At 56.4% G+C, this 23,049-nt stretch overlaps 2 protein-coding genes across 3 annotated transcripts in view; both read left to right on the top strand.

The window, feature by feature from the left end:
- DTX2 (deltex E3 ubiquitin ligase 2) overlaps positions 1-14,698 on the top strand; it is a 35,196-nt gene extending 20,498 nt beyond the window's left edge. The window contains exons 5-10 of one of the 2 annotated variants that reach the window (XM_036395213.1): positions 4,967-5,098; positions 12,117-12,187; positions 12,813-12,971; positions 13,052-13,213; positions 13,834-13,923; positions 14,046-14,698. In XM_036395213.1, coding sequence (XP_036251106.1) covers positions 4,967-5,098; positions 12,117-12,187; positions 12,813-12,971; positions 13,052-13,213; positions 13,834-13,923; positions 14,046-14,270 — 839 coding nt within the window. In that variant the 3' untranslated portion in view covers positions 14,271-14,698. The remainder of the gene's footprint in view (positions 1-4,966; positions 5,099-12,116; positions 12,188-12,812; positions 12,972-13,051; positions 13,214-13,833; positions 13,924-14,045) is intronic. The other variant, XM_036395214.2, reaches the window with a different exon arrangement.
- A 2,786-nt stretch (positions 14,699-17,484) lies between these two features.
- LOC118694347 (uncharacterized) lies at positions 17,485-22,761 on the top strand. The gene is made up of 13 exons (XM_036395383.1): positions 17,485-17,539; positions 17,794-17,943; positions 18,041-18,260; positions 18,353-18,429; positions 18,591-18,711; positions 18,938-19,176; positions 19,547-19,693; positions 20,272-20,415; positions 20,523-20,754; positions 20,843-20,919; positions 21,190-21,319; positions 21,430-21,567; positions 22,665-22,761. Exons 1-12 carry the CDS (start codon positions 17,485-17,487, stop codon positions 21,530-21,532), a joined length of 1,695 nt encoding a protein of 564 aa, XP_036251276.1. The 3' UTR covers positions 21,533-21,567; positions 22,665-22,761.
- The last annotated feature ends 288 nt before the right edge of the window (positions 22,762-23,049 follow it).

The raw sequence follows: 23,049 nt of genomic DNA, 5'->3' as shown, positions 1-23,049 counted from the left end.
GCACGAGGCCCGTGGAGATGCAGGGAAGTGCAAAAGCAGCTCCTTGGGATGCAGATTTTCACACAGCACAGCTTTGGGTGCTGAGCTGCCTGCTGCCAAGTGTCCCACACCTCAGAGGTGCAAGGGAGGAGGGAAATATGAATTTGAGTCCTCAAAATCACATGGAAGCAGAGGAAAGAGTAATACAAGTTAATTAGGGAGTGGAAGGAAAGTAAATCTCTGGGGGTATTTCTGGTGAAAAGCAAGCAGTGGAGTTCTGGTAAAAAGGAAAAGTTTTGCTGAAATATTAATTGGCTGGGTCTTTAGGGACAGCTTCTTCCTCTCTATGTTCTGCTCTCTGTTTTTAGAGCCTCTTCTGGGAAGTGGTATTTTGTTCATAATTAAAATCCTGCTGATGGTGTCCAAGTTGCTCATTACTCAGGTTATTCTCTCACACAGGCTGAGCTCCTTTTGTTTTTTCAGTCCCCACTGCATGACTGCTTCCAACAACATCAGTGGAGAAGGCTGGGAGGACAATGTTGTGGGGGGAGAGAAGTCTCAGATTAAATGAAAGAGGCTTTATTTTTATTTTGGGAAACGTGTCTTGGTCTCCCTCCCCTGGCATCTCAGCAGCTTTGGCTCTGGTTTGAAGCTGGACAGGTTCAACCCCTGAATCTCATGGGTGATATTGAGAAATGCTGCAGGTGCAACTCTTGGATGCAGAGGGAACTTCTGGTGGCTGAACAGGAGATGAGGAATGCTGTGAGTCTGAATGAGAAGCTGGGGTTTGTTTGTGTGATGGGTACTTGGGGCCTTGTAACACTGTCAACCCCACGTCTTCTGAAAGCACCTCTTGGGGTCCCAGAAATCATGAAGCTGACTTTAAAACCACGTTTTCTACAAAAAAGTATATTTTTTTCCATGCTTTCTGCTATTTTAATACTTCAAAGTGCATGTGGAAAATTGTCTTTTAAGCTTTTTCTTTTCCCTCAAGTATTTGATCAGTAGAGTGAAATGCCTAACAGGTCTAAGCAAACTGTTTAACCACAGTGTTGGTGTTTAAGGATCAGCTGGACTGACATTTCCTGGGAATAATGGATTTTAGCTGCTGTGCCTTGGGGCTGAGGAGTGGCAAGGTGCTCCTATAAAGGCCCTTCTAATACTATGTCTAAGATGAAGTCTGAAAAGAAGCTTTTTGTTAAATAAAATGGGGTGTTTCTTGTTTGCATGATTCCAGGAGCTGGTGCATTTGGGGATGTACTAACCATACTGATTTTGCTGGTGGATATAATTGTACAAATTAGCAGTGCTTTTCTGAGATCTCACACTGTCTGGAGGTAAGCTCTGCCCTGTACCAGTCTGAGGCCTGTGCAAATCCAGGTCAGTGGCCAGCCTATGTTGGGCTGGGTGTGAGTGACTGTGTGGCCAACACTCATTACATAATGTCAGGCTGTTTTTCCTGTGCTCAGCTTCTGCACAGGATATTACAAAAAGTCCCTTATTTACACAGCAGGCTGAAAAAAGTTGGTAGATGTTGTCATAGCTCCAGTGAAAATAATTTTACCCCAAGGAGCCACTAATGTTGTATTTCTGGCCAACTAAGAGGCTTTGAGCAAGAGGAAAAAAAGGCAGTTCTGCATATGGTTATTGCACACATAGAATCAGATCAGATCCCAAAGGATTCCTTGCAAGGCTTTCTGTCTCCTCCCTCCTGCAGTCCTTGCAGGGAAGAAACTCAGAGCCCAGTGGAAGGTAGGAACATATAAAATAATATTTTTCAAGCTCCTGGACTAGCTAGTGAGCAGCAGGAAGTCTCACAGGAACATATCCAAAGCAATCTTGGTCTGGGCAAACTTGTCATGTTGCAACTTGCATTCAGGTGAGAATTTCTCCAGGTCCAGGGCTACACTTGCTCCTGGCATAACTCCACAGATGCCTGGAACAGGTTCTGACTTGAAATTGTTGTGAGAATTGGAGACTCAATCTGCAAATGTGATGTGTGTCTGTATTGTTTTGGCACCTTGTAGGAAAACACTCTCCCACCTAAGGCCTGGGTCAGGGATGTCCCTTCCTGGGGACTGCAGTCCCCAGACTTGTGGGAGGATTGATAATGCTGAGGTTTCCAGAATTGTATTTAAACTTTAAAGGCAGCATTGCTGCTGACATGAGGCAGCAGAGCAATGTGAAACCAGAATCTTTTTGGGAGCTCTCTTGACTTGAATCTGCAGAAGATGATTCATTGCATGTAGCTCCTAAGGCAGCAGAAGGTTTAAAATTGGCCAAGAAAAGGTAATTTCCCACTTAGACCTTTTCTTGACCAATGTAAGATAGGGGAACACTGAGTTGGGGTAGTTCTCCTGGTCCCCTGTTTGCCCTGGGCTTTTATGTCTGTGTGGAGCTGTAGATGGGTATGCAGCTCAGAAAAACAAAAGAAAGTTTGTGGAACAAATGGTGGATTTTTGATTGTTTTATTTTTCTTTGTTTTGTGCTGATTCATGATGCTGGCAGGCAGTTTTGGGCATGTTATTCCAGGTGTGAGGGGGCTGTGTTATAGAATAGCTGAACTCACCTGAGGTCCTGTGGCTCCTGCTTTTTGCTTGGTCTGAATTTTGTCTCCCTCTGCCACTGAGGGACTGAAGCCAGTTGTTCAGCCTGAGCCTTCTGTTTTCTCTTTTTTTTTTTTCTTTTTTTCTGGGCTCTGCCTGCTAATGTTAGCAAGACAGTATTGATCTCTTCAGAAGAACACATTAATTTTGCATTTGCCTATCAGACAGCTGTGCGTGGGTGGTGATAATCCCTGGTAGTCTTTGGACTCGCTTTTCAAATGTCACTCTGTGCCATCAGTGCTACTGCACTGCTTAGGAACAGCTTTTTTAGAGACAACTTTTCTGCACCAGTTCTAGGAATAGTGTTGTGCAGCCTCAGTGGGGTCAGACTGAGATGATTTCCCCAGCTGTGGTGGGAGACCTTCCCTGTCTCTCAAGAATTTTGTTCCCCCAGCCTCTCTAGTCAGAGTTGCTGCTGCTCTGCTTGGAATGCCTCTGAGTGTTCTCTGCTGGAAGGGAAAAGGACCTGAAAGGTGCAGGGGGGCAGCTTTGGTGCTGCTGCTGGGCTTTAGGGCTCAGCTGCACTCATGAAAAATGCAAGTAGCTTTTGTTCTGGGGACATTTAAGCTGTTCCTTAAGGCTCCCTGGGAGTAGTGGACTGCTGGCTTTGATGGGTTGAGAGCTTGCAATAGGCTTCTGGCCTTCAGTTAGGAATTCAAGGGAGTTACTTTGGTGAAATTTCTGGATCTGGTGAGCTCTGGTGGTGCCAGTAGGGCAAGGGGTACTAGCCCAGCCTTTGTATGCTTTGGAAGTCCTGCTCTGGCTCTGCAGCTCCTGGGAACTGGGGGAACTCTAGATCTCAGACCTGGATCCCCTTTGAGGGTGATCCATTGCTGCCTGGTTACCTATTTCCATTTGCAAGTGCATTTCACCATCCATTGGGCAGCCTGGTCTTGTGGTCAGCCCAGCTTTTCCAAAAGTTCTTGGGTAACCCTGGGGAAACTCCTTCCACTCTGTCCCACTCCCTCTCTGGTGAAACCCCTTCTGTCTGTCTTTTGGCCCTTAGATGGGAAAGTTTTAGTAAAAACATTCAACTGTGGCTGTCAAGAAAATAGTTGAACAGCTTCTGGAATATTTGTGCTCAGACCTTAGGAAAAGGAGGTACAAATTGTGGTCAGCACTGTGTAGGAGTAGTTCTGCCTGTGGGACACTGATGCAGGCTTTGCACAGGGGATTTGTAGTCACAGGACACATGTTCTTGACTGGTTGCATATTTGAGGCAGAAAATAGTCTCACCACTTGCACACAAAGCTGATGCTTCCCATCATAACTGGATTTTTCAGTCATGTGTGGGCAAGGTGCCTCATTTTTGTCCTGAACAAATGTGCTCTAGAATCTTCCTTTCCCCATATGACTGAATAGAGGGTTGCAAAAATAAACTTCTTGGAAATCTCAGCTTTGGCCATGCATTACTGAGCAGGAATGTCTGTAGCATTAGCATTTGCATGGTCTGCCCTCAGAGGGGATTTCTGGGGAAATGCTGGCTTTTAGGTTTTCTGCTGATGGTTTGCAGCTATAAGCATTTTTTCTTATATCTGGTGCTGGCTGTTGCAGGTGGGAGGTTGCTCTTGGGAAAGCAAAAGCAGGTGTTCTCTTGGATGTAAGTGTGAGAGCAGTGTGGTACCTTGGAAATGTTATGATTTGTAACCAGCCTGGATTTCACAGGCAAACATCATCTTGGATCAGCATGATCAGTCCTGTAGCTTTCTGTGTGCCAGTTTTACCTTCAGGGAATGGCTGTCCTTTTTAATGATTCATTAGTTTCATCAAACTGCATCCCATGGATACAGCTGGCTGGGATGGGGGAGGATGAGGATTGCATTGCTGCTGGGAGTGAGGGAAAACCAAAATGCCAGGGAGGAGAGGCTGTGGGGGGCTGTGTGGGGCAGCTCTGCCCTAGTGTTTGAAGGGGGATTGGTTCAGTGTGACACTGTTGAAATGTGTGGCTTTAGGGGGGAGCAGCTGAGCAGGACCTTTAGGGGTTTATGGGTGGTGCCCTTCATCCTCCAGAGCTGCTTCCAGGGCTCTGGTCAGCAGAACTTGGCACCACTGCAGACTCAGTGCCTGAGCAGCCCTAAAGCCCAAAGAGGAAGGTCCTCTTTACACACCAGCACAAAGGGTCACAGACAAGCCACGTGCCCACATTTCCCTCCCTTAATTTGCTGCCTGGGCTCCTCCCTCTGAAAACCTCCAGATCCTCTCCTTGTGCTGACTCCCAACCCTGTTACCTCTCGGACGTTTTACACCCTCAGAACTAAGGGGCTAAAGTTTTTATTTTATTTTACTTTATTTTAATTTTCTTTGAAAGGTTGAAGTTTTTTTTTAATGAATGTGTTTCCCCATTGTTTCCCTCCTGCATGTTGACTTCGTACCCACTGTAGGCATGACAGCTATTCTGATGTCAGCCGCCGGACTGCCCGTGCACCTCACCCGTGTGCCTCAAGCTGCCAGCACCCATAAGGCCACTAAAAAACACAGCTCAGTTAAGGAGGGGAGGAAAGTGTCCAAGAAAGGTAGTTCCTGCTCAAACTCTGATGTTTGCTTCCATCTCCTTCTCTTTATCTCTCTGCACCCCTCTTTTCCTCTTGTCTCTCCCCCCCAACCCCTCTTGGCTCTTTTGGTTTGACTGATGATGTTCATCCCAGCGAGGGGAGAAGCAGGACACGTCTGCCCTGACCTGCAGCCTCTGGGACAGGCTCTAAAATAACATGGTAAAGTAGGTGTGGTCCTGCGGTAGGTCAGCTTGTTTCCACACAAAATGAAAGCTGAACAGATCTGTGCTCTGCATGTCAGACTCCAGCAGCCTCCCCTGTGATCCTGCTGCACCCTCCTGGGGAGTGTCCACATACCAGGACCTTCTGAGCTGTTGGTGGGACCATTGAGAAGAACATCAAATCCGTATGTGCTCTGCAGAGAAGATTTGCTTGTGAGCCATGCTTGTCGTGATTGAGTCATGGGATGACAAGGATCTCCCAGACAAGCAGGCTCCTGAGTCATGTAGGGCTTTTGAGGTCAAATTGCAGAGGATTTGTTCTCTCCACCTCAGTCTGAGTGGAAGGCAGTGAAGTGGAGCGCTCTCAGGTGGATGTGCACTGGTAGGAAGGGATGGATTACCTCAGCTCTCTTGCTGAGTGGAGCCCTCTCCAGGGCAGGGCTTTCATTTCTCCTCTTCATATCTCACTGGCACCCCTCACCTTCCCAGAGCTGAGAGCCTGGATCCCATCCATGTGCTTGGGACTCTGCAGGGGCAGGTGTGAATCCAGCCTGGTGTAGCTGTAGAGGTTGTTTGCCAGCCTTGGCACAGGGGTGTCAACCACCACCTTACCTACAGCATGTCCCCCTTTGGATAAGCCAGGTGGGGACTGGAGATGTTCAACACAGTTCTCTACATTTAAGAAAGGAAAGAGACCAGAGGTGGAGAGGAAGAGGCATCTGCCTGTCTATGGAGTTTTTTGGTACCTTTTTCTCTCTTTGGAGTCCATGAGGTCCAAAGATGTGTGAAGGAGGCAGGAAGGAAAATAGAAATGAAATGAGGAGGGAGGTATTTTATGGAAATGCATTCTGGAGAGAGCTGTGAGAAGGAGTGAGAAAGCAAATGTGGAGTAGGATGTGTGATGGAGGGGGAGGAGAAAGCAGGGGCGGCAGGAGAAGCAGCGAAGAACAGGAGGAGCAAAGGAAAATGGGAGGTGAAGGAGAGAGCTGAGCAGAGGAGGGTGGCAGAGGGGCTGGATGAGGATCCTGCTCCATGGAGCCAGCTGGCAGCATGGTGGGCTTGTGTGGCTGCTGCTGCTCCACTCCTGGCATGGGCAGCATGCAGGGGCAGGAATGAGGGCTGGGTGGTGGGGATGCCCTGGGAACAGAGCCAGAAAGGAGCTGTGGTGAGGCCAGGCCCTCCCACAGAGGCACTGGCTTGCCCCAGTTGCTGGAGGAGCCCAAAACAACAAAAGGGCTCTGCACTGCTGTTGGTCACCTGCTGCTGCTCAGTGACATGAAACAGCTGAATTTAGGTCACAGGGTGGCCACAGACACAGCCTGGCTGGCTGCTGCCTTCTCCTCGGTGGGGTCTGTTGGTCCAGGTGCTGTCTGCTCCCAGCATCCAGCCCTCTCTGGCACTGTGTGAGCAGCCAGGATGCTGTGAGGGTGGGGTGTTAACAGCAGGATGTGTTTTGTGACTCCTGAGCTGGGTGGGGAGAGCAGCAGTGCAGGGAGTGGGAAGGGTGGGACATGGGCTGGGAGGTGAGAGCAGCACACGCTGCTCTGGGTGTCAGTGGCTGGATCTCTGTATCTGTGCCGCTATCAGCATCACTTCTTCAGTGCCTCAGCCCCAGGGCAGGCTGTCCCCTCCCTGCCAGCTCTGCAATGCCACCTGCTGGGGCTGGGACACGTCTGGAGGAGCAGAGAGGCAGCACTAGCAGGAAGGATGGAATGGGAAAGGGGCATCAAGCATCTCCTTCTCCCTTCCAGCATGACAGGATTTGTTCCAGCTGTCTCCTCCTGCCCAGGATGTGCTGCAGAGGAGACTTGCAGATCAGCCCTTTGCCATACTGACCCATGAGAAGGGGAGCCTTTCAGTGCTTTAGGTTGCTAAAATCCCCTCTGTTATTTTAAAAAGCAGGATTCCTGTTGGTGGGGGCTGGGATGCCAGTCCTGTGGAGTGCCTCACTTCTGGGTTGCAGAATGTGTTCAGTCTGTTCTAGGAACAAGCTGTGTTTGTACAACACCCCTCAGGGCTGAGGAACATTATTCTGCAGTGCAGGTACTGAGCCTGACTTTTGGCCAGACTGTTCTTTCCCTCACAGACCCTGGTGCTGCCAACAGACTGAGATGGGCTCATTTTGTGCCCTGAATTTCTGCATTGTGTGTTCTTGGCCTCTTCCCTTGAGGATTTTCCATCATGGAGAGCTCAAACAAGAGCTCTGCATCCAGGACTGGACCCAGCTGGTGGTAGGTGCAGAGTGCCCCTGCTGAGCCCCCTCTCCCTCCTCCTGCTGCTCCCAGGCAGTGCTGGTGGAATTGCAGCTGGCTCGGTGAACAGCTGAGGTGTGTTAGACAGAGGCACTAATTAGTCAGGACTCGTTAGCTTTGTTGCTGCTCTGGCACAGCCGGGTGCTGCAGGGCCTGGGGAAGCTGCAGGCTCTGTGCTCTCCATGCTGGCACAGGGCCTGGCAGCCTCTGCCATCCCCATGGATTGGTGCTGCCCCGGGATGCCAGCACTGCTGGGACCTGGCTGCTGGCAGGGAGGCAGGAGGGCAGGTGGCTTGTCCTGCTCTCTCCAGGTGCTGCTTGTGCATGCTGCTGGCCTCCCCAGCCTTTCCAAGGATCTCCAGGGGCTGCTTGGCTCTGCTGTGTCACTTGTTGCCCACTTCCACCTGGTGAGGAGGTTTCCCTGCACATCCATCCTCTCTGGGATGGGCAGTCACTGCAGGTGCTGCAGGAGGAAGGAGAGGAGCACACTCATCCTCCTTGCCTGTCCCCCTGCAGCTGGAGGTACAGACTGTACCAGTGCCAGTGGGATGGGTGGGACTGGGGAGCCCCTCAGAGCTGGCAGATCTTGTTGTTCTCATGGGGAAACATCTGCTGAAGGAGACATAAACAGAGATGCTCTGACCAGAGCAGCCTGGTCACTGGATTATCCTGCTGAAATGCTGAATATGGAGAAATCTATAGACACAGCCTTTGCAAGTCCAAGGAGCAGAGGTGATGGGAGCTGTGTGACTGTCCATGACAATAACTAGGAGTAACCAGTGTCTGGCCTGCAGAGGGTATCAAAAAAAGTCTGCTGGAAAGCACAAGGCTTGTTTTGGGCTACAGAAGGAGACATTACTGGTGCAAGCATTTGGTTGCTGTGCAAGGATTCAAAACACATCTGTTAAATGTTGCCCATGGAAAGCCCTTGCTGCAGCAAGCAGCTTATTATCTACAGAGAGGAAGAGGAAGCATTAAAAACAATTTGATATTCCTCTCTTTGTAAATGAAAGAATGGTTAACATTCTTTGGCATCCTGGATAAATCTGTAGCACAGCTCTGGGCCAGCTGGAGATCAACGGCACCAGTTGATTCTTCCAGTCCATTTTCAATCCACTATTGAATCCAGACAACTCTGGGGACTGACCAGATTTTGATGATCCCAGGGGATGGCTAGAACAAAGATTTGGAGGCAAACACTTCATTATGGAGTAAACAGCCCTGTAAGGAAGTGATTCACATGCTGGAGCACACATGGCTCGTGCCATGGTCCCAGCTGCCTCCCCCTGTGCTGCTGGGCTGTGGCCAGCCAGGTGTGCTGCTCTGCCCAAGGAAGGACACGTGGGCTTTGCTACCCTTCCTGAAAAAGAGCTCTCAGCATCTTCTTTGGGACTGGATTTTGAAATCCTTGCAGCTGGGAATGGATTTTTCTAAAGTGTCAGGGCTGTCCAGCCCTTTCTCTCTCCAGGCAGCTTTGGTGGCTCTAAACGCATTAGAGCATTGTCACAGCAAAGTGACAGGGACAGATTGCAGATGCCACAGTGCAAATCCATCAGGCATGGGTTTCCTCAGGGTAGCTGAGAGCTGCATCACCTTCTGCCTGCTTGGTTCCCTCAGCTCCATCCTAATGCCAGCTGGTGAAGTGGTGTAATGCCCAAAATCCCAAGGACTTTCCTGGCTCTCTGTCACCCAGCTCTGCACCAGAACTTTTGTCTCCTTTCATTGATTTTATTTGGCTGAGCCTGGCCAGTTCTGGGGTGACTTACCTCTTTGTTCCTTGGAGCTGCTCCAGAGAAGAAAAGTCACAAGGGATTCTGTGGAAGGAGCATCCCCCACCACCCTGAACGAGCTGAGCTGCTCTAAAGCTGCTGAGATCTGCTGTGCAGGTGGGAGCAGGTGAGCTGGGGCTTTCAGCCAAGGGCTGGGCAGGTGTTGCCCCCTCCCTGCTCCCTTCCCTCACTGTCTTCACCTTGGCTGTGCATCTTTTTGGCTTTCCTTCCTCCAGCCCAAAGCCAGAGGAGACAAGAAGGTCACTTCAGAAAGAGCCACCTGGAAAATGCAGGTTGGGTAGAGAAGGACTTGGTGGTTGGTCTGTCTGTCTGTCAGGCAGCGTGGGATCCACAGGGATGAGAACACAGTGATCATCATGGAAGTGGATGGCCTTAGGGGGGATAATAGCTAGTCCTGCTTACAGTGTTCTTCCTAAAACCTGTGAAGCAGAAGAAACTGAAGCCTCCATCTCCTGTAGGGCCATGAAGGTTTCCAGAGGCTGATTCCAGGTGCCACATGTGGAAAGTGCCACCCTGTGTTTGCCAGGCTGGAGTACAGACATCACAGAACACTCAGCTGGGGTGTCAGGCACAGTGAGCTGGGACTGCTCAGACTGATCACATCCCCTTCAGACTCATTCCTACCTTTGATCCTCTGCATGCAAGCAAGGTCCCAGCAGGGAATTCCTGGAATTTCTTTTGGAAAAGACAAGACAAGGAGCCCCGTTCCCTGTGAGATCTGGTGATGAGGCCTTGAAGCAGCTCCTGGCACTGCTGAACCCTTGGCCTCAAAGGTGGAAGCCTGAGGCTTGCCCAGGCTCCTCCCTGTTTCCTGCTCTTGGGACAGTTCTTGGAAATGCTTTTCCAGGGGATTTTGGGCCCTGAAGAGGAAAACACCTGCTTCTGTGTTGTTCTTTGGCTTAATGCTTAATCCTGTTGCCACCTCTCTGCCTTGGGGTCTCCAGAGATTGGTGCTCACAGCCCTGCTCTGCCTGAGGTGTCAGGAATCCCTCCTGCCCAGCACTGACACTTGGAGTGAACGTCCCTTCACCTCCTGGGCTTCTCTTCTTGCTCTCTGTGCTCAGCCATCCCTTCTTCCTGCTACTGCTGCCAGAAATCACAGGTTTCAGGATGGCCAGGAATCCCCTTCAGAAAATAATTCACCCTAATGACTGTATTTTCATTTAGGAGAGTCCAGCCCACAGTTCCTCAGTCTCAGCTAAAGGATGTTGGAGCTCTGCCTTGCTCTCTTCCATGGTGTTCTAGGGAATGAGGGACCTCACCTGGTAGAGGGTCTGTGCCATCCAGGCCTTTGCCTGTTCAACACCACTCATGGCATGGGAGCAGTCCTTCCCTTCTGCTTCATGTTTGTCTCTCCATGGAAAGTGCTTGTGCAGAAAATAGCACCCCTTCCTTCTTGCTTCTTGTGGCAGACATGGCTTTTTGGACTGGAATAACAGCTCCAGGGGCTGCCTCTTGATGTGCAGCTCTTTGAACCACAGAGCCAATGCTTGTGAACCCTCTGTCTTCCCTGAGAGCCCCAGAATGGATGGGGAGAGCTGAGGAGGGGTAGTGCAGGTACAGCTGCAGCTCTGATCCCTGGCTGGTCCATGGATGATGCTGTGTCCTCCTGGGAGTGTGGAGTTGGGAGCAGCAGTACTCTCCATGCTAAAGTATCCACCTGGACAGGAGGGAGATGGGAGAAGGAAGAGCTGCACCTTGGCCAGCCTGTTTGTCACAACATTGCTTTCTCCTGATGCCCCCAGAAGTGGATTCAGGAAGGAGGGATGAGGTTCCCCCAAGCCAAGTGTCTGATCTCTCTTTTGCCTGCTGCCAGGTTGAGCTGTAACATCACTTGTGCAAATGTTTCCTTTCCCAGGCTGGTGGAGAAGCCTGGCAGCTTCTGTGGCAGGCCTGATGCCTGCTGAGGAGCTCCTCTCCTCTCTCCCCCAGGGCCAGGTGCCTTGCAGGGGCATGGGATGCTCCCTCCTTAAGCCAAGCCTTGCTGGGCAGCTCCAGGAGGATGGGCTGGGAGCTGAGGTGGCAGTGGATGCACTCAGTGGTAATTTGTTCTTGCTCTTGTGTGATGTTTGTTGCTTCATTCCACAAGGCCTCAGGGACCAGGCTGGGGCTGCTCAGGTGTCTGTGCCTGGGTGGATGGGACCAGGGGTTTTATTTGGGAAAATGCAAAGGTACTGTCTCATGCTGTAAATAGGGTTCATGTTAAAATCTGGTTTATTTTATGCACCTGGTGACTTGCCCTGTGTCTTGCCAAGTATGAGTGTGTGGAAGGACCAAGGCTGCTGTTTCATGTTGAGGATGTGGAGCTCATTGTGCTGTGTTCAGAGCTGGGCCTGAAGCTCAGAGTGTTGCTGGGTTTCCTTGCTGGACACCAGCTGGGGTGGTGTGGAAATGCCTTTTTTTCTCCTTTGACAACAGACTGTGTGATCCTCTATCCCATCAAGGCTGCCAGGTTTGATCCCAGCTGGTTTCTGGTGTGCACAAAGTCCAGCTGGGACGTGCCTGGTGTCACTTGGGATGTGTGAGGAGAACAGGAGCACACCAGCCACAGACCTGTGGCACTCACAGCCCTAGTGGGAGCCATGGCTGGAAAGCAAAGCCTTTGCTGGGCTTGTAGGGATCTGTTGGAGTGTTCTCTTCTCCCCCTCTAACCCTGACCTTGCTCCTTGGCATCCTGGCCAGTGACCTGCTTGTCTGCCTTCTCTCTAGCTCACCCCACACGTGCCCATCACACCACAGAGTGTCTGACTTGTCTGTCTCATCTCTCCTTGTGCAGCCACACCAACAGAGCCAGAGTCAGTGGTGAAGAAGTACCTGGAGGAGCTGAAGGGAGCTCCTGCTGATGAGGTAAGAGGACAGTGAAGCCAAACCTCCAGTTTGCCCAGTTCACTGGGGTGCCAAGGAAACCGCAGCAGTGCCCAAGGGCCCTCCCTCCTTAGGTGTCTGGTGTGGGACATGGTGCTGCTTGCAGTGGCACTGTTGATGTGAGGTGGAGAGTCCTCAGCACTGCCTGAAATTCACACTGACAGCACAGTGGACTGTGATGAAGGCACAGTGTGGGTTGAGTTGCTCACCCTGACAGTGCCTCCCCATTTCCTTTGGAGGAAGGAGTTTGGTTTTGGTCTCAGTGCTGAGAGGTCAAAACTAGAGATCAAATCATTTTTTGAACCACAGAACCAACACTTGTGAACCCTCTGTCTTCCCTGAGAGCCACTGGAGCTTTTTTTTTTGCACTGGAGCTGCTTTGCAGAGAAGCAGGATATAACCATACTCTCCTCTCTGGCTGATGACAGCTCTCCACCTCCTGGACAATGCAGGAAGTGGAGTGGAGCAATACCAGCCAGATAAGGAAACCTGTCTTTGTGTCCTTAAATCTCAATTCAAGCTGAAGGCAAATCCTCCTGAAGCCTCTCCCTGATGTGTCAGTCCTCAGGAGCAGGCTGTGCTTCAGCAGTGGTGGTTTTTCCCCTAGGACTGCATGATCTGCATGGAGAAGCTGTCCTCCCCCTCGGGCTACAGCGACTCCTGCCACTCCAGCAGCATCAGGCCAGAGGCTGTGGGGCGCCTGAGGAACTGCCAGCACTCCTTCCACATGCTCTGCATGCTGGCCATGTACTCCAACGGGAACAAGGTACTGAGCTGGCCCATCCTCACCAGGCCCCTGTGTGCAGGTGGCCCTGGAGCTCTGATGTGGCTTCTGTCCCCTGGCAGGATGGCAGTTTGCAGTGTCCCTCCTGTAAAACCATCTACGGGGAGAAAACCGGTACCCAGCCCAAAGGGAAGATGGAGATCTCCACTTTTCCCCAGTCCCTCCCAGGACACAAGGACTGTGGGACAATCAGGATTGTGTATCACATCAGCAGGGGCATCCAGGTGAGTGCCCAGCATGCTGGCACACGGCACAAGCTGGGAGAGCTTCCCAGAAAAGTCCTGGGATGCAGTGCAGCACCTGCTGGCAGCTGTTTGCTGAGCAGCCTCTGGTGCCTGGAGCCAGCAGCTGCTCTGGCTGTTCTTCAACATGTGAGGGTTTCCTCCATCAGAGATCATTTCCTGAGCAGCCCCAGCTGCTCTGATGTCTGCCTGAAGCAGGGAGAAGACTGCCCATGATCATAAGGTGGGAAATATCCCATGATCTGGTTTCACAGCTCCTGTTGGTTTCAGTGGTGGGGGTGAACTTTCAAAGGTTTGAGCTGTGTGGCCTTTTTAAGGTGTTACCAGAGCACATGGAAAAAGCAGTGATTTGGGGCTGTCTCTCACCAGAATTTAGGTAGATTTTAGATCTGGCTTTGTATGAGACTACTTTTGGAGGATCTGTAAAACTCCTGTACCCTATAAGAACAAGTCAGACACATTGTACTCACCAACAATACCTTGCTGCCCCTACATGGAAGAGCTGGTTTGGGATGGGCCTGTGTCAGATCCTGCTGCTGATGGATTGCCCAATTGACATGAAGATGGAAATGTCCATGACAAACCTGTCTCATCTCTTGCAGGGCCCAGAGCACCCCAACCCTGGGATGCCATACACAGCCAGAGGCTTTCCTCGCTATTGTTACCTACCAGACAATGAGAAGGGCAGGAAGGTGAGGCATCACACCCTGCTAACATCACCCTGCTTAAGCTGTCACGCTCCTGACAAGCTGCATTCATGGCACAAGCTCTCCTAGCTGCTGCTCCTAGCTTTGTTTTTCCTTTGTCCCTGTAGGTCCTGGAGCTCCTGAAGGTGGCCTGGAAGAGACGCCTGATTTTCACAGTGGGCACCTCCAACACCACGGGCGAGAGCAACACGGTGGTGTGGAACGAGATCCACCACAAGACTGAGATGGACTCAAACCTCAGTGGCCATGGCTACCCTGACCCCAACTACCTGGACAATGTGCTGGCAGAGCTGGCTGCCCAGGGTGTCACTGAGGACTGCCTGGGCCAGTGAGCCTCAGGGGCCACTAGTGCACTTATTCCTGATGCCTTAAGCTCCCTGTCTGACCACCCATCACACTGAGCAATAACAGTTCCGTGGGAGCCCTGCCCGCTCTTCACATTTTTTTGGTGGGGGGGTGTGGGGGAGGGAAGGATGGAAGGATATTTTTGTAGAAGCTGTGCTTGTGTCTCTGGGTGGGATTGATGGCTGCAGCCAGGAGCAGCTGGGATGGGACTGAGGTGACAGATCCCCTGGGGAAGGCAGGACCTTCCTTTGGTGATGCCTGGGGACAGGATGGGAGAGGAGAGTGCCTTGGAAGTCAAGCAAGGTCCTCCTTTTGGGACACATCAGCTCCCTGTCTGAGGCACCTCTTGCCTCCCTCCTGCTGTGTATCTCTGCTCAGTCCCAATAAACTCTTCATTCTCACAGCAAGAATCCTGCTCTGCCTTCCTGCTGCCTCGGGGTTTGGGGAGGCTCTCTGGGGACCCAGCCTGCTCCATGGAGCCATGGACATTATTGCAGCCAGGAGGGAAAGCCCAGCTCTGCTGGGGGGACACACCAGGACACTGCTCCCAGGGGCTGTGGTTCCTGCCTGTCAGTGCTTTGGCCTCTGGAGTTTGGTGGTCTGTGGCCATGGTGCCAGCAGAGGTGATTTATCAGTGTCCACCCTGGGGGAAGTTGCAGCCCCCTGCTCTTGGCTGTGAGCTGCCAGCCCTCCCTCCTCTCGTCCCAACGATGAGAGGCAGAACCTGTCCCTCTCTCCCCTTCTCAGGTGAAATGGCAGCAATTCAGTGCTGCCTGTGCAGGGAGGAGCTGCTGTGCTTTGTGCTGCTGCAGGGATGCTGGTGCCACCAGCTGGTGACAGTCACCTTGCTCCCACAGCAGAGGTGGCCAGCCCAGGTGCCAGCAGCGATGCTCTGGCTCAGAGACTGTCCCTGCTCTGGCTGCTGGCACCTTGCAAATGGGACATTGCCCCAGCCCCAGTGACCTGGCTGTGTATTGTCCCCAGGCTGTGTGTCACATGGGAGGTGATGTCTTTTGAAGAGCTGTTTCTTGTCACCTGGGGACTGATATCTTTTGAAAAGCTGTTTCTGGCTCTCCCCCTCCCTGTAGCCACCATATCCAGCTGCACATTAAATCCATCCACTCCATCCCCTTGGCACTGGTGCCATCTGCCACTTCACCTCCTTCCTGGGAAATCTGGGATGGGGCTGGGCTTTGTGGCAGCTCTACCTTGGCCTCCTCCAGATGAGGAACACTTTGTTTCCTGTCATGCCAATATCAAGATTAAAGGTTTTTCTCAGCCATTGAGGGGTGGAGCTTTCCCCAGTGTCCATCTTGTGCCTGCAGCTCTAAGGAGAAACATTGTACTCACCAACATCCCCTCAAACATCCAGGGCAATCGGGGCATGCTGCAGGCATGGCAGCTCCTGGGGAGCTGCAGTGAGGTGTCTGTGTTGCTAAGCTCTACACAAATGGGCTCTGTCTGCTCCTCTCCCACCCTGGTTGCAAAAGGGAGAGGTCTTGAATTCAAACCTCAGCTTTGTATCCCTGGATCATCTTAACCCAGCAATCAAAGCAGTGAATTGAAGCAAAAATTGAAGCAGGGTTCATTCAGCCCTGTACAAAGCAAGAATTTCCTGCTGAGCCTGGCCTAAGGCATCGCCAGCAGCTGCTGCTGGCTGTGAATCAGCTGGAGCCTCCCTGCATCTGGGCTGGTCCAGGGCAGGGGCACTGGGCTGTGCTGAGCCAGCCAAGCTCAGCAGCTCATCCCTGACTGCCCTGGATTTGGACACATCTCCTAAAATCCTTGTTCTCTCTGTGCTGGGCCCAAAGTGGCTTTGCCCCTGTGGCAGGGGGATCCAAGGGGTGGAAGGGAGCAGAGCCAGGTGCTCAGGCGTGGTGGGAGGCTCAGGGAGATGCTTGAAAGCTGGGGTGAAACCATAACCACGGTTCCTCTCAGAGCCAGGAGGGGACAGAGCCCCAGATAAACGTTTATGATGCTCCCAGGCACATCTGACCAAAAGCCTTGTGTCCCCCAGCCCCAGCTGGAGCCCCAGGGAGAGGAGAGGGGGGTGTCTGTCCCAGCCCTGCAGGGATGGCTCATCTGCCTCAGGCTGGTTATTATTAGCCCAGCCGTGACCCCGCAGCTATGCTGGGTACCGGCAGCTGCTGAAACTGTGACTCACTGTCCCCCTGCGTCACCCACCCTGCCCCTCACCTTGCTGCTGGCACCTTGCCGGCCGGGCAGCGCCAGGGAGGGCTCTGGGGGAACTTGGGGGGGTCCCCGGGGCAAGCATTGCTGGACAGGTGTGGGGGATAAGGGGGGGATGAGAAGGAGGAGGGACAGAGGCTGCAGCTGCGCCTGTTTTTCCCCTCTGCAGCTGCACGATGTAATAATCTTTGAATGCCCCATTTCCACTTAATCTGAAGGCGCGGTCCCGGCCCCTTGGGAAGGGGGGGGGAATCTCCTCCCACGCAGGAGGGAGCGGGCAGCCGCTCCCCTTGGCAAACACGGGAGAGGGAGCGGCGCTGGGGGGCTCCCGCTCCCTGCCCCCATCCCGAGGGCTTGGAAGGAGATGAGGAAATGTCAGCGTGGGGTGGGCCCAGAGCTGAAAAGGCTCCCGCGCCCCTGCCGCTGGGTGGGACCGTTCACCTGAACGCTGCGTTTGGGTTGGTTCGGGTGTGATGCTCCGCAGCGCTTCCCTGCCCGCGGGGCAGGGCTGGCGGCACCCGAACCAGTCGGGCACGGGCTCGCCCCTGGCTCCGGGGCCCGGGTGGGCACACGGCATCCGCAGGGAGCTGAGTGTTGGTGGGGCGAGTGGGGGTCCAGGGTGACTCCAGGCCTGGCTGCCCCCATAGCGCCAACAAAGACTGTGAGTCCTGCCAGTCCATCCTGGAACATCGCCCCAGTGCCTCCTCTGCCTCAGTTTCCCCTTTCACATGACTGTCCTGTGCCCTGACTCCGCGCAGGTGCCTCGGGGGTCCCGCAGGACGGTTCCCAGCGGGTTTGGGACCAGCGGGTGACTCGGGGTGCTCAGCTGTCCCCGCTGCCCGCGGGGTCTGGCCGGGCCGGCAGAGCCGGTGCAGGAATGCGGGGCTGGGAGGGTCCGGCTCCGGGACAGGCGGTCCCTGCTGCGGGGGCACTGGGGGCAGCTCGTCCCCTCGGCAGTGGGACGGGGTGAGCCGAGCGGGACAGCACATCCAGCAGCACCAGGAGGACGCCATGGAGCTGCCGTGGGTGCTGCTGGCGCTGGCTGGGACGGCAGCCGCGGACCTGGGTGACTCCCTGGGGACAGGGCAGAGGGGGACCGGGGCCTGGGGGGCTGCGAGGGGTTTGTGCCAGGGAGGGGTTATGGGGCTGGGCATGGCTGGGGGGTCCCAACCAGTGCTGGCACCTTGTGACATTCCCGTGCGCCAGCACCAGTGTGGATGCGGAGTCGGGCACTTGAGCAGTGCAGAACGGGGGTTTAGGATCCCCTTTTGGGGTGTCACCCCTTGGGGGGTTCCCCTCGCTCACTGCCCCCTCCCCCAGCCCGGCTGCCCTACGTGCCCCAAGTGCCCCCCCTGGCCCTGCTGGGCAAGGTCACCGCCACCACCTTCGCGCTGGAGAGGCCCCGCTGCGTCTTCGACGGCCACGCCGATGCTTCCGACGCCGTTTGGCTGGCGGTGGCCTTTGCCAACGGTGAGCACTCGCTGCTCCGGCCTCCGGCACGTCCCCCCCATGGCAGGGGACACGGGGACCCTCCCGCAGCCGCTCACCCATCACCTGTGCCACACAGCCTCAGCCACCTTCAGAAACCCGCAGTGCCGGGCTGAGGTGCCCCCGTACCAGCAGCTGCTCGCTGCCCGCTCCTACATGACCCTGGAGACGGCGGCGGCCGCGTATTCGTGCTCGGCAGCGAGCCCGGCCGTGCTGCGGGTCGGGGGTGACACGGCGTGCAGGGACCAGCACAGACAGGACCCCTGCAATGGGCCCCTGCCCTCCCCGGGACCCTACAGGTAAGGCCAGAAGCCCCAAATCCCGGCTGGGGAGACTCGCCTGGAGCCGGGGATTGTTCGCCCCCCCGGTATCAGCCCCGTCCCCACGGCAGGGTGAAGTTCCTGCTGATGGGCTGCCGCGGCCCCAAAGCGGAGACGCGCTGGTCCGAGCCCATCCTCCTGCGCACAGGTACTGCTGGCGCTGCCACCCCCGCGCCGCGGGTCCCCTGCACCTCCCTGGCTGGGGTGGCGGCACCAGCATCAGCCCTGTGCCTTCACCCCAAAAGCTGCGGGGAGAAGCGATCCCCGAGCCCGCATCCACCCCACATCCCTCATCCCGCCTCCTCCCAGCCCTCAGCCCGAGCACCATCGAGGCTGCTCCCGCTCGCCGTGGCAGCGCCCTGGTGGTGATCGCCTCCATCCTGGCCAGCCTGGGGGCCGCGCTGGCCGCCGCCGTGCTCGGAGCCCTGGGGTACGGGGGGCTACAGGGGGTGGGAGTGTCCGCAGGGGCCTCAGGAGAACACCCAAACTCGGCAACCCCATCAGCAAAGGAATGATGATCTTTTTAACGTTGAAAAAGCCTTTTTATTCCTAAATTGGGGGTTTGCCGTAGTTTGCAGGAGAAAAGGCTCCTTGGGGGTGGCTGGTGCAGAGCCCCACAGACCCCAGTTGATGCCTCTGTTTCTGTGTCCCCGCAGGGCCAAGGTGTGGGGCTCCCTGTGCCACCGGGGCTTGGGGAGCGGCGCCTTCATCCGCAGATCCTACAGGACCCACCACATCCCCCCGGCCCTGCCCCAGCCTCCGGCCCCCGGCTGCAGCCCCCTGGGGCTGGGCCCCTCTGCCCCCCAGCCCCCGGCTCCGTGTCAGAGAACCGTGGAACAGTTTGGGTTGGACAGGACCATGAAGGGACCACCTCGTTCCAACCCCCCTGCCACAGGCGGGGACAGCTTCCACTAGACATGAGCTGTCCTGACAAGTAAAATCTGATTTTCCATCTGCAGCTGTGTCCTCCTGGTCTTTGGCCACGCGGGGTGGGACTGTGAAGGTGGGGGACCTCAAAGACCACTTGGGGCTCTGGCTTGGTGGCACTTTGGCGTCAGTTTGGGGGACATTTGCTGCCACGGGTGGGCCCAGATGCCACGGGCGCATCCCCACGGGACATCCCCTCCTGCCGGGTGACGCCGTCACCCACCCATGCCACAAACGCAGCGGTTCTCAGCACGCCTCACCGGCGGGCGCTCAAACATAACAAAAGCTGCCGGGGAAACGAGCCCAACCTGTTTGCCACGGGGCTGCGGCCGCTGCAGGAATGTGGGCGGATGGTGACCACAGGCGGCTCCCAGGGGACGCGGAGCCGCAGCAGCTCCCGCACTCCCGCCCTCGGCACCGCGGCGCCCGCACCATGATCCCGCTGCTGCTCCTGCTCCTGCTCCTGCCCGCCGCACACGGCATCGGTGAGTCCGGCAACAGCACCGGGACGGGCTCGGGACTGCCCTGGGCACCGCGGGGATCCCCCGTGCTCAGGCACCAGAGCCCGATGAGCCTGGAGGTGTGGGGCAGCTGGTGCCCCCTTTTCTGGGTCCTGTTCTGGGTGCCGGTCTCTGGTGTCGCTGATGTTGGTTGACTGGCACAGTGTGGGCTCCCACTGGAGGCCACCAGGGCTCCCCTGAAGCTGGAGGCGTAGGGCAGCTGATGCCCCCCGCTCCGGGTGCCATCCCAAGTGTCCCTGGTGTCACCCACTCTGCTCCTCCGGGTGTTCCCCCGCGGCTGGGAGCACGGAGTGGTTTTGCTTCCTCTTTTAATGCAACACGTGTCTGAGCCCACATTGAGGGTGGGAGGTGAGGGGGGCCCCACTGCCGAGATCCCAGGGCTCAGCTGCCTCCTGTCCCTGTCCCCCTGTCCCTGTCCCCCTGCCCCTGTCCCTGTCCCCACCCCGAGCCCCGGCACCGCCGCTGCCGGTCAGAGCCTCGGTGCCGGGGCTGCAGCGGGGGATCCACGCCCTCCACCGCAAGCCCTCGGCTTCTCCCCGCAGCCGAGGTGGGGCCTGGGCCAGCCCTGACCCGGGAGCAGCTGGAGGGGGTGACAACCGCCTCCACCTTCGTGCTGGACCAGCCCCGCTGCACCTTCAAAGACTACGGCAATGCCGTCATCTGGCTTGTGGTGGCCCTGGACAAGGGTAGGTGGGAGCAGCCCAGGGCAGGGGCCGTGTGGGGGTCCCTGTACCCCCCACCAAGTCCCTCCTCACCCCCATCCCCATCTCCATCTCCATCCCCATCCATGCAGATATATCCAACTTCAACAACAGCGCGGGGCCGGGGACTCCCGAGACCGCATTCCAGAGCTTCCCTGAGTCCGTCAGTGCCTACATGACCCTCAACGCCACCCTGGACAGCTACCCCTGCCCCAAACCCGCCGGGGACATCACGGTGCTGCGGGTGGGCAGCGAGACGAGCTGTGCCAAGGATGCATCGAGACCCACGTGCAATGGGCCCCTGCCCGGCCCCGGCCCCTACCGGTGAGCCTGCCCTGGGACCTGCCCCCCTCCAGGGCTGCCGGCAGCCCCCGGCCCACGGCACCGTGGCCAACCTCCCTTTCCATCTCAGGGTGAAGTTCCTCGCCCTGGAGGGCTCTGTGCCCGTGGCCGAGACAGCCTGGTCGAAGACAATCACGCTGACGACAGGTACTGGAGCTCGTCCTGCCCCCACAGGGGGGATATGGGGCGCTCCTGGGCCTGTGGGGCGTTCCCAGGGGGCTGAATGCTGAGCAGCAGTGGTTTGGGGTGAGGGGAAACTGAGGCAGGGCTCTGCCGCGGGTGTCACCCGTGCACGGTGTGATGGCACGTGGGGTGGACACACACGAGCACACGGTCACCCAGCCAGACCCCTGAGCCCCTCCGGGCTGTGTATCCCTCCATCCCGCCATCCTGCTCCCTCTCCTGCTCTCTCCCCAGCCAAATCCCCCAGCAGCATCCCCACGGCGGGCAGCGGGCACAGCGCGGGCATGATCGCCATCACCGCCATCCTCTCCATCCTGCTCGCCATCCTCCTGGCCGCGCTGGTGGCCATGCTCGTCTTCTGCGGGTGAGTGCCACCCCCTGGGCGCGCTGGGCAGGGTGACACCGGGTGTCAGAGCGTGACACCGCCATCCCTCGGTCCCCACCCTCATCCCTCACCCCGCCTTCCCTCCCCAGCTCGGACTCGTGCGGCAGCAGCACCTTCAGCAAGCCGGAGTCGGTGACGGTGCGGCGCTACAACACCCACCACGTCTATGACCAGCCGGCCGCCCGGCTCTGAGCCCCCGCCGCCCCTCCCGCGTGTCCCCGTGCGGGGTAAATGTCACCCGCAGCTCCCTCCCCGTGCTGACACCGGCCCGCCGCCCTGGGGACACCCGCAGCGGGACATTAAAGGCTTTTCCCGTGCTTTGTGCCCGGCTGTGCCGCCTGTTTGTGACCCCCCCGCAGCCCCCTGGGAAGCCCCAGGGTCCCCCGTGCCCCACTGTGAGCCCCAGCGCTCACAGAGCTCCTGCACAGAGCAGGGCGCGGCCGGGGATGCTCACAGTGGAGCCGCTGCCACACCCAGCTGGGCCATCGGTACCATCTGTGCCCCCTTGGGATGGGGGAAATTCCCCTGGGTGCAGGGCAGCGAGGGGAGCCCGACCCCAGCCCTGGTGCTGGGGTGAGGGGCACGGAAATGCCCCGGGAGGGAGGGGCGGCTGCGGGGGGTGCTCCTCCAACCCCTTTGATCCCACAATGATCCTCCCTGACCGAGCCCAGAGCAGGGGCTCCCGCAGCCCGAAACGACCCAACCCAGCCCGGGTGCAGCTCGGGGTCCTCTGGGAGCCAGGAGAGCCCAAAAGGGAAGCAGCACCCCGGGGTGTCTGATCCTGCACCGGGGGTGTCCCTGAGCCCGATTCGGGGGATGTGGGGCTGATCCTACCCCGGGGGTGTCCCTAATCCCGATCTGGGGATGTGGGGCTGATCCTGCACTGGGATATTGGTCCTTGAGCCCGATGTGGGGGATGTGGGGCTGATCCTACACCAGGGATGTCCCTAATCCCGATCTGGGGATGTGGGGCTGATCCTGCACTGGTTAGGGGCGGGCTGGGGCGGGGAGGGGAGGCTGATCCTGTACCAGGGCTGGAAGGGACCAGATCCATCATTCCAGCGGGATTTGGGTCTCTGGTGCTGATCTCAGGGCTGGGGGTGCCCTGATCCTGCAGCCCGGGCAGGATGAGACCCCGCTGGGGCTGGAGATGATCCCGTTGTGGGTGGAGCTGGGGCAGGTGTGTGTGAATACATCATACACATCATATACCGGGGCAGGTGTGTATAAATACACCTGTACACATCATGTACAAGGCCAGGTATGTGTGAATACACCTGTGCACATCACACACAAACATTAACAGCCCCGTTTCTCCCCGCAGGCGCCACGCCAAGGGCAGCATCACCCTGAAACCCCGGCCGGTCACGGCGCCCTTCGGGGCTGTGCTTGTGCTGCCCGGGGGGGTGTTAGCAACTGCCCCTCCCGCTGCCGGAGCCGCCTCCGTGGAGCCCGGCCAAGGGAAATCGAGCAAATCCAGCGATTAACTCCTGCCGAGAGCAGCGTGGGAGCAGCGGAGCGATGGTTCCATCCGGCAATCGCGGGTCCTCTCCGCCCCACACCCCGTAAATAAAACAATGCTTCACCTGCAAAGGGCTCCGGGGGATGTCACCTGTGTCACCTGCCACCCGTGTGTCTCTGGAGGTGGCACATGCGTCCCCCACCGCCTGTGGGGCTGGGGATGGCACATGGAGAGGCTCGTGGGGTGG

Source organism: Molothrus ater, chromosome 21 (assembly GCF_012460135.2).
Source record: "Molothrus ater isolate BHLD 08-10-18 breed brown headed cowbird chromosome 21, BPBGC_Mater_1.1, whole genome shotgun sequence".
Classification (NCBI taxonomy): Eukaryota; Metazoa; Chordata; class Aves; order Passeriformes; family Icteridae; genus Molothrus; species Molothrus ater.
The sequence above is the reverse complement of the archived record's forward strand: the minus strand, read 5'-3'. Positions and strand labels throughout refer to the sequence as shown.